This window comes from Nelumbo lutea, chromosome 7, assembly GCF_056320005.1.
Source record: "Nelumbo lutea isolate HS-2025 chromosome 7, American lotus-T2T, whole genome shotgun sequence".
Taxonomy (NCBI): Eukaryota; Viridiplantae; Streptophyta; class Magnoliopsida; order Proteales; family Nelumbonaceae; genus Nelumbo; species Nelumbo lutea.
The window spans coordinates 26624754-26635780 of NC_142690.1; the positions used below are offsets into that span (position 1 = coordinate 26624754).

General features: G+C 39.3%; 1 protein-coding gene across 3 annotated transcripts; it reads left to right on the top strand.

Annotated features, from left to right (window-relative positions):
* Positions 1-3000: 3000 nt before the first annotated feature.
* On the top strand, positions 3001-8878 carry LOC148845818 (Leucine-rich repeat protein kinase family protein). 3 transcript variants are annotated; one of them, XM_088955547.1, is made up of 4 exons: positions 3142-3380; positions 3522-3672; positions 3876-5215; positions 7786-8878. In XM_088955547.1, the coding sequence occupies exons 3-4, from the start codon at positions 3982-3984 to the stop codon at positions 8460-8462; spliced, it is 1911 nt and encodes a 636-aa protein (XP_088811673.1). In that variant the 5' UTR covers positions 3142-3380; positions 3522-3672; positions 3876-3981; the 3' UTR covers positions 8463-8878. The 3 variants fall into 3 exon arrangements, with proteins under 3 accessions (XP_088811672.1, XP_088811671.1, XP_088811673.1); XM_088955546.1 differs by having other exon boundaries at positions 3001-3672; XM_088955545.1 differs by having other exon boundaries at positions 3001-3380; positions 3522-5215.
* Positions 8879-11027: the final 2149 nt, after the last annotated feature.

The window sequence follows — 11027 nt, forward strand, 5'->3', positions numbered from 1 at the left end:
TTATCAACCAGTGAGGGAATGGTTTCAAACAAATACTCATGTACTTCACAACTTTTCATCGGTTAAGATATTCTGAAAGAATTCCACAGCTTTCTCTTTGATAGTAGTAGGACATATAATCTCTGTATCATCAATCCAAATACGATTAATCATGGAAAAGTTATTTTGAACTTTAATAGAGTGAAAGTACTTGTATTTTGGTCTCCACTACGATCCCGAGATTTCTGACGAAGGAAAGCCTCTTCTTGTGCCAATGTTTGATGGAGGTGTTCATTAGCAGTACGAGGACGACTTTGATTGAACCCGGAATTATTATTTTCAACAGCCATTTCAGCATCTGTGACTTGTTGCTCCGCCAGCAAAACATTCTCAGAAACATCACCAAATGTTGATTCACTCGATTGCTTCAATTGGTTCTTCAAATATTTTAATTTTTCAGCTAGAATAAACAAATGACTTCCTGTGACGGAATAGTTCCAACTTTCTTTAACCACATACAGAAAATTGGGATGAAGAAGCCACATTTTTTGAAATTTAAATGGTCTGGGCCCACTGGCTGAAGCATTTTTTTTATGGTTACTAGCAATCGTCTTTTCGACAAAGATGAATAGAAAAAAACGCAAAAGCTTCATTTGGAGCTTCTTTAAAATCGTTATTTTGAATTTTTCACGTCTTTTTGATACATTAGCTTTTGACGGTTAGATCTATCACAAACCAAACGGGAAAAGACCAAATCGTGGTTTTCTGAGCTTATAAATAGCTGGCAGGCAACGCAGAAGAATACGCCAAACGGGGCCTTACTTTTCTCATGGTTTATCTTCTTGGCAAAAAACAATGAAATGAGATGGAGAATAATAAAAGAGGTAGGGCTTGGAGAGAAATAGGGCAGGAGGTTTTGGTTCTATTATGGCTTTTTTTATAAAAGAAAATAAACAATTTCTTCTTTTTAATTTTCAGAATTAAGTGGAGGAACATTACAGGTTTAGAGAACGGTCCTTGACATTTTAATGGGATTTTTTTGTTTTTTATTTGAGGGGGCCAATGACCAACTTTATGGACACATCCCATAAACAGTCTACCCAACCCAATGGCTTAAAAGACCAGGCACCATATGCATATCCCTCCCCGATTAGGAGGGGAAATCACCTCTCTTTTCATCGTATACCTAAGGTGTCATTTTTTGTTGGGAACATATTTTTGTGGGTAAATATGCATTTGTCAATGTTCGCAAGAAAATGTTTTTACTCTATTATCACTTTATCGCATTCAATGTTTTAAAAACTAATCTAAAGGCTGAATTGTTTTTGTCTTTGGGTTATGGGTCATTGGTTCGATTGTCTGGGTTGAACGAGTCAGATCGTACAACTTGCGACCTGGTGACCATATCAAATAGATCAATGGTTCAACAATTCAGGTCAAACAATTTTCGACCAAATCAACAATTTTTAACCAAGTGGTGGGGTTTCATGCAAAACAGACCTAAAATCTTAAATGGTTCAAACAGTTCAACTGATCAAATAAATGGCGAAAGAGAGACATTTAGTCTCAGAACACTTTGGATAACTTCCTACTCCATGGGAATATACATGTCGGTGAAAGGTAACACTAAGGCCCAAATCGCTTTTCGATAAGTTATTGATTTGGGTAATTACATTTACCCATATTCTTTTTATTTCCCTTTTTAACCATAAAAAGCCATTATTAAAATAGGCAAATTTGTCCCAAATTCCCCTAGGTGGGTAAATAAATACCCATCAAAAATAAATTTTTCATAGACTCCACATGAATCTAAAAAAACAAAACATGGATTTTATGTCAATGAAAACCAAAATCCCATTGACTAACTTTGCACCCTCTCAAAATCTAATAAAGTAATGGGACCATTAACGCCTAAGTGGGAGAAATAGTCCTAAAATTTTTCCAAAGGAAAATACATATTCAGTCATCCACCAATCCTATAATTCTTTATAAATAAAACATTTTCCATGAAACCCTTTGTTTTCAATAGAAACGGGTCTTAAAAACTAAAAAGACCAACATACCAAAGTTTTCAACCTGTTGTTGACCCGATCGGTCGAACCGTTTGAACCGTCACCCGACTAGAATTCTAAGTCTGGTTCAATCAAGACCGTCAGACAGTAAAAAACCGTTGACTTGGTCAAGAACAGCTCGACCTACCAGTTAGACGATTGACCCGTTTGACCCGATAACCGAGTCACCGGTTGTACACTGAATACATGCAAACTTTCAAAGGACATAACTTTGCACTCCGATGTCTGATTAGGGTGATTTTTTTTTAATTTTGCATTCTAAGGCACCATTACCCCACTATTTTTGTGAAAAAAAAACCATTTTTTTGCTTCAAATTGCAATTTTTAATATTTTATAAATAAAAAATTAAAAACTAAATAAAAAACATATATTAAATATAAAATAATACATATAATATATCTAACACAATTTATACATTATTTATTGCTAATATATATATATATATATATATATATATATATTTGACCCGACTGGTCGAACCGGTGGCTCGCGACCCAGAGGCAAAAACGATTCAACCTCCGGGTCCGTTTTTAAAACATTGCAAGATATTCAGTTCAGCCACTTCAGCCGTTATCTAACGGCCTCGTGAACCGTTGGAGGTTTTGTATTTTGGGATGAGAGGGCTCTCGCTTGATCGTCACCCTTACGATAACCTGATCCATATGGGTCCCAAGCACATGTCAGCGTAAGGTCAACAAATCCAGCAGTGATAGCGTATAGACAAACACGAAGAAATATCAGCTACGCCTAAGGACGTATTTGAGCAGTTGAGCTAAAACAGTAAGACCTCTAATCTCGGCCCTTGATGTGCTGATGTAGCCAGGGCCACATAATACACCAAAGGCCATGATTTCAGGGTTTTAGCCTAAGGCTACGTCCACGTGCTAGCTGATTTGGTCCTGCAGCTAACGAGGACTATAAATACGAAACCCTCTCCCGCCTTTCGTTGTTGTATGTTTCTTTAATTTTTTTCTATTATTTATTTAATTTTTTTTTTCTGGAGTACTGTCAGTTACAGTGAAGAAAAGCAGTTTAGTGACTGTAACGAAAAACCCTAAACTGCTTTTTCGGGGAGCCTTTAATGACCATGTGTTGGTTTTCATGCTCCAAATGCTCTGCGTCGTGGCCATTAATGGCGGAAATGCAGGAGTCCTCCTTGCTTCTCCTCCAATTCTTTTAAATTTTATAGTCCCCCTGCTTCTCTCCGCCTTCACATGGCAGGTGTCCCTGTTTATCCGAAAAAATATATATATATATTTTCCCTTGCCTTCTAACGCAGTTTCAATGATTATTCAAACATAGATTCCTGATTTCTCAAGCAAAACCAGGTCAGAGATTTCTTCTTCGGTCTTTAGCTACCGTTCTCAAATTCAGAGATGTGTCGGTTTTCTGTCTTTGTTCATTTCTTTTCTCCATTTTCAAGTTCTAAACTACAAGTCTTGGTTCTCTGTCATTGATTTTAAAATCAGTGAACTCCGGTGAACAGAAGTTCTCCTTTGATGAGATCGGGGGGAAGACGGTGAGGGTTTCATTTTACAGCGCTCGGTTCTCTAGGAAGCAAGAAGTTCTTCCTCAAGTTCTCGACTCGCCACTCCGGGGAGGAGAAAAGAAAAGAAAAAGGTAAAAGAACAAAAAGAACCTGATTCTTGGTGAAGCTCAGTCTTTTTTGACCGAAACTGCCGATTTAAGTGTGCGAGCTCGACCTTTAAGGGAAGTTTCTCCGAAACGGCTCGACTTTTAAGTTTTAACAGCGAAAGTCGAAATAGTGAAATATCTTGTTTTGTTTCTACATCATTTTCTTTTCTTCGTCTAAAACTCCGTAGATGTGCCGGGAAGAGTGCTACATCTGCCGCCGATATTCGCAGGAGGAGCTCGTTTTTTAACGGTGTTCTTAATTAACTGTTCGACTTTTAGCTCGTGAACAAGGCAATGGACGCTCGGCTCATTTTCTATTTCATCCTGTTGTTCGGATTGCTTTTCTGGCCAGGGGCCGCGGATCCAGTAGAAGATAAACAAGCTTTGCTCGATTTCGTCAACAGCATACCTCATTCGCGCTATCTCAACTGGAACCAGACCTGTCCCGTCTGTGACTGCTGGACGGGAGTGACCTGTAACTCCGATAAAACTCGAATAATAGCCGTTCGTTTGCCCGGAGTTGGATTTCAAGGCCGAATTCCTCCAAACACTCTCAGTCGCCTCTCCGCTCTTCAGATTTTAAGTCTCAGATCCAACGGTCTAACTGGCCCTTTCCCTTCTGATTTCGCCAATCTCAGAAACCTCTCTTTCCTCTATCTGCAGTTTAACAAATTCTACGGTCCGTTGCCATCGGATTTCTCAGTTTGGAGAAACCTCACCATCATCAACCTCTCGTTCAACGCGTTTAATGGCAGCATTCCTTCGTCCCTCTCGAATTTGACTCAGCTGACCGCTCTAAACCTCGCTAATAACTCACTTTCCGGTGAAATCCCAGATCTTCAACTTCCAAATCTGCAGCAACTAAACCTAGCCAACAACAGTCTCGTAGGAACTGTCCCGAAATCTCTTCAGAAGTTTCCGAATTTGGCATTCTCTGGTAACAGTGTTTCTTTTCCTAATTCTCCTCCTCCGATTATTGCTGTCAGTCCACCTTCTCCTCAACCGTTTCATGGGTCGAGAAACGTCAAGAAGCTTGGCGAGTCAACCCTTCTGGGGATCATAATAGGCGGCTGCGTTCTGGGGTTTTTGTCTATTGCTACCCTACTAATTCTTTTCTGCTCAAAAAGGGAAGGCGATGATGGATTTGTGGGGAAGTCACAAAAGGGTGAAAGGTCTCCAGAGAAAGCGGTTCAAGGGAGCCAAGACAGGAATAACAGGCTTGTTTTCTTCGAAGGTTGTAATTATGCATTCGATTTGGAAGATTTGTTGAGGGCTTCTGCGGAGGTGCTGGGGAAGGGGACGTTCGGCACATCATATAGGGCGGTCCTGGAGGATGCAATCACTGTAGTGGTGAAGAGATTGAAGGAGCTCAGTGTGGGGAAGAAGGAGTTTGAGCAGCAGATGGAGTTGGTTGGGAGTATTAGGCATGAGAATGTGGCTGAGCTAAGGGCTTATTACTTTTCCAAGGATGAGAAGCTTATGGTGTATGACTATTACACTCAGGGGAGCGTCTCAGCATTGTTACATGGTATGCTGTACTTTTTTCTCAACCTGTCATTTCTGTTACTTTTTGTTCAGATAATTAGTCAATTTTTTCTCCCTGAGAAACCATCAACTAAGAATCTAGCTTGTCGTTATTTCCTTCCTAATGGTTGGTCCATTCTTGATGCATGGCATTCTTACAATTCTCCATCAGTTTCTAAGTTGGTCTGTATCGTAGCTTTTTATTTGTTTTTTTTTCTCATATTTTAGTCAAGTATAATATTTGTTATGTTCTTTATTTATAGAACCCATACTTTTAATGGGTATATGCTAATTAAAATTCTAGTTTCTCTGAATATGGAGAAAATACCAGAAACACAAGTCCAGAAACATCTAAGACTCACTCTCTTGGTGCTTATTATCACCAGACATAAGGCCCCGTTTGGTTTGAGGGAATAGGGGTATGGAATTGGAACGGGAATGGATTATTCTGATTCCAACTGTTTAGTTGGGCGGAATTGGAATTCCATTCCTATTCCTGCTGAAATGGCATTCCCCCATTTGAGGGAATGTCCATTCCCTGCCCCTCCATTGAGAATGAAATCCCATTCCTGTTGATTCTAATTCCCATTCCCATTCTTGTCTGTACCATACAGACCATGGGAATTGACCATTTCGATTCCTATTCCGACTGAAACAAACAGACCCTAAGTTCATTGAACATTGAAGCAATAACACATCAGAATTGCAGGAAATGATCTAGTGTTTAGATAAAGATCCTCAAACAAGAAAAGAATCAAATGGACGAGATTCTCTGAAGTTTTGACATGAGAATGAAGTCAACCCCCAACTAGGATGCAAATGGGTTAACTAGGTTCCTTGCATGACAAAGGGTACATAACACACCTCCCTCTCCTCCTGCTTCACCATTGATCATGTCTTTCCTTGAGTTATTTCTGATTATGAGCTTAACATTTAGACTTTTGACCAACTTTAACCTTGAAGAATAGAAAGATCTTCAACTTAGTCGAAGACAGACTTTAAATGTAGTGAACCCCCTAAATAGACAAGAATTACACATCTCTTGTGATTTCATAAAGAAAGCATGTGTGCCTTTTAACTCATAAACTAGTTCAGTATTATTTCAAATTCCACTGAAAGTTGTCTGCAACTTTGAGTGAATGCCAAAGCGGAGATCACCACTTTGTAGGTTCTTAAAACATTGTTGAAACCATTAAAACAAAGCACCCCTAGAATTCCTGTTCTTTATTTTCCAAATACCCAAAATGACACAAAAGTGTCGGATACAACGCCCATTCTGTTTCCCCAAATAACCAGATGCTATGCAGGTACCAGAAAAATTGACAGAAAAATAAATGCCGAAAAAAAAAGAAAGGGAGTGCACCAAAAATGGTTGACTTTGATCAATGTGATTCTATACCTCGTAAGATGTCTCTTCTTCCACATGGCCAATCTTGTATTGAACTACTCTACCGTCAGATACAAAAAGGTCATTACCAAATGTTGGTCCCAGGCTCCCAGCCATTCGGGGCCTTGATAGGAAGCAAGAGGGTAATGTTTTGGGCGTTTTTTTTTATGAATAATGTTTTGGGCCATTTCTATTAATCCAAAAAACAATACCCTGAACCATTTCTCTCCAAATAATAAACAACATTATTCAAGTTCACCATGGGGAGCAAAAGAATAAAACATTTTAAATAACACATTTGGTTGATATCACAAAGTGCTCTCTCATACAAGAACATTGATCATAAATTTGCAGAAAAGCACTTTAGCAATGGCCGTTTGATTGATGAAATTTTTGGAATTTGGCATTCCTAGGTATAAACAGACTAATCTTTCACCAATTCAACCTTTTTACAACTCAAGTAAAAGGCAGGGACGTTGTGTTCTTTGTTTATCACCATTCACCAGTCAACTGAACACCCAGTACCCACAAAAGTCAGTCATCCCAACTTTTTTTTTTGCTTTTTTGGTATCTGAACAATTTTGGTTTGTCCTCTCAGATTAATCCAAGTAGCAATACAATCATACCTTTAATTATGGAGAATATAATTATTTATCTCATTTTATATAGTTACAATAAATTCAAATTTCCTTTATAGAGACAGATTACTCTAAATATAATATCAGGGAAAGAAATATGCGTCACTGATCTGGTATCTTATCCTGAATTAGCGTATATTCCATTTCAGTTCAAATTGGGGAAATATTTTTATATGCTTTATCATGCTTACAATTCCGAAACAAAGTTGATCGTAGTTAACAAATTGTACTTTTTTAGCCCATTTGGTAGTGGCACAGGAAGTAAGTTGACTCTGGCAGAGAGAAGGGAATTTGAGCACTACCACGATGAGGGAGATGTGCCATGTAGGAGGAGCCCATCTTGGATGACTTTTAGGTCAAAATGCAACCGGATATATAGTAGTGAATGAATGCATTTTAGTCTTCTAGAAGTTTGATCATAAATCTCCTAGAAAGAATCCCAAGTGGACCCTCCTATTAAATGGAGGGTCTTGAGTCTCAGTTTAGCGGGGGGTTTACTTGTTAAAAAGGCTCAAGTGTCCACTAATGCTTGCTTTCGTTTATGTGCAGGTAGAAGAGGGGAGGAAAGGGTTCCTCTGGATTGGGATACCCGACTGAGAATCGCGATTGGTGCAGCAAGAGGCATTGCCTACATCCATGCAGAGAGCGGTGGAAAACTTGTCCACGGGAACATAAAATCATCCAACATCTTCCTTAATTCTCAAAATTATGGATGTGTATCTGATCTCGGCCTAGCAGCACTAATGAGCCCAGTGGCCCCACCTATCTCCCGTGCTGCAGGGTACAGAGCGCCTGAAGTGCTTGATACCAGGAAGGCAACCCAAGCATCCGATGTCTATAGCTATGGAGTGTTGTTGCTTGAACTTCTTACTGGCAAGTCTCCTGTACATGCTACAGGTGGTGACGAGGTGGTTCACCTGGTCAGGTGGGTTCACTCTGTAGTCCGGGAAGAGTGGACAGCAGAAGTGTTTGATGTGGAGCTGATGAGGTATCCTAACATAGAGGAAGAGATGGTAGGGATGCTACAGATAGCAATGGCCTGCGTGGTCAGGATGCCGGAGCAGAGGCCGAAGATGCCTGATGTGGTTAAGATGCTTGAGGACATAAGACGGCTTGATACCGGAGACCGTCAGTCGACGGAAACAAAATCAGAAAGTTCAACACCAACACCACAACAATTACCTCGCGCGGGTGGAGGGATGGAATCCAGTTCCGTTCAACAGTGAGCCCACCATAGTCTTCAACCATTTGTTCAAGTCAGTTTGTGATGTATTTTTTTTCTTTGTAATTTTTTTTTTAAATTCTTCTTTGTCGAAGTAGCCCATACCTCAATTGTCTCTTTGTTGTTTTACGTTTTCATTTGTTTGTTTTCTTTGATAAAATTCGTCATTCGTGACTAGTTTTATCAACCCGATGTCAAGTCAGCTAGGGCATATCCCATGATTGATCCATTGGACGGTGTCAACTTGCTCGGTTGTAAGTTTCAGGTCTCTTCTCTGGCTGGTTGTAGCGGATACTTTTCATATCCCGCTGTTACCAGGATTTAGGGGTTCTGGGTAAGGGGACGAGCTACCCCCGTTGTGTAGCCCCATGAACCCAAGAAAATGATTGATCATTCATTTCAAATGTCGCCTTTGGACAATCGGACCCGACTCTGAAACAAGTTAGTAGTTTTCTTTCTTTCTTTTTTCCGAGTATATAACCCTTAATAATGTGGAAACAGAAAATATGGATTCTGTGTGAAGTGTGAACCACACACCCAGTTGAAACAGGGATACATTGAGTTTGACTTTAAATGGCTATACCATACCAATGAAACAGAGAACTGTAATGGAATTATATTGGATTGGATTGAATCAATATTCGATCCATTGATAGAAGATAAGAATACAGGCGTCAATGGACAATTTGGGTTGGAATCAATCTAAATTAAAATCAATTTGAATTGGATTCAATCAGAAGTATTCATTGGATTGGATTAGTCTTGGTTCATCTGTAATAGACTCATATTGGACTGGATTGGATTAGACCAATGCGGTCCAATTGTCACCCCTAGTCAGATGCTTCTGAGAGAATTTCGTCAATGGCAAGAAAAAGAATGAAAAAGTTACCGAAGCAGAAGGATGATAGCCTGACCCTTATAATTCAATCGAGGCTTGCGTGATGATGGCAAAAACGCTCGTGGCAGAAAACTCAAACAATAGATATCACATAGAATTGTAATGAGATGGTGGGAGAGTTCATTCCATAACGTGACCATGTGAATACATAGATTGCCAATACGAAACCACCTCATCTAGTACTTGGGTTGCAAAGTGTTTAATAAAGGTCAGTTTGGGCACTGGGTTCGGATCTGCTGACCACGATAAATTGCTGGCCATGCACACCCTGCTGCATATCAGAAATATTGGTTGTACTTTAAAATACCGATATTCTCGATATATAGTTGGATGCGTGTAGCCAGTAATGTATCATGGTAAGCAAATCCAGACTCATAATCTACTACTCAGTAGTCTGTCATTTGGCATGTAAAAATGTAATCAATCAGGACCTCTATATTGCTAGCGTAGAGAATACTCGCGTATTCACTTGGATGGATTACATAGCAAGTAATACACAGACAAGAGAGGGCCTATATGCCAGCATACAAAACACTGGCATGTTCTTTTGTGATGGATTACATAACAAGTTATACACAGCCAAGTAAGCAGCAGATCTGGGTTCCAATTTGGGAGGGTTCTTTTGATTCAGCTGCTTTAAACAAGTTACTGGAATGATCTTGTGCAACACAGCTTGTACATTTGTAAAACTGTAAATGGCTATATGATGATCAATCTGGGTGGATTCGACTTCACAAAACCAATAGCCACAGCATGAAAGCCCTCCCAAGAAGAGGCCTGTTTGGGAGTGCTGAGCTTAAATAAGCATTGGTTAAACTGGTTCAACAGTTTCAAATAAGCTGCTTTAACATGGTTGCGTAAAGGGAAGATTCCACTTTAGTATCCTGAATTTTGGGTGGAGTGTCACATTAGAATCTGAACTTTCAAACATGACTGCAGTATACAAACTTTCAAAAAATGTCAAGTTGGTCCCTGCCATTAACCAACTGTCATTATCTGATCATGTGATGACATATGTAGCTTAAAATTTTTGAAAATCCCAAAACTACCTTCAAAATAAGGCATATTCATTATCTTCTACCTTGAGGCTGAACGGGTTGAGAAAACTTTTGCTGCCCATTATGGGCAGGAATTCCTACCCAGAACGCACAGCGTGCTGACACGTTGTCAAGCTCACTTTCATATGTTAAGTTATTTTATTCACTTTTCTATTTGTATTTTTAATAATAAGAAAAGTTTTAAATTTTTAATACATCACCCTGCCCCTCTTCTCCTTCTACACAAACCTCAATTATATTTTCAATAGAAAACCCGCTGGCAACCTTAGAGAAACCACAAAACTCACCAATGTCCTCTGGAAAATTCACCAATGATTTCATGCCTTTTATTGCTAATAACAAATCCAGACTCATTATCCTCTCATCTTGACGCCTTTGGTGTCCATATTTCTTTAATCTCTCAATCCAGAAACCAGGTTTCTTGGAAAGCATCTCTTTTTTTTTTGTTCCTATTTTTATTGGGAGTCAAGACCTTGAATCAATTTCATTCTAGAGATCGTGATTTCTTAGCTGAGGATTCATCAGTATTGGAAAGCACGTAGATTCCTTCCCTGCAATAGCATTGAACCCGTTATTCAACCTCTCTGTTTTTCTGTGGACATGGTTCTGCAAC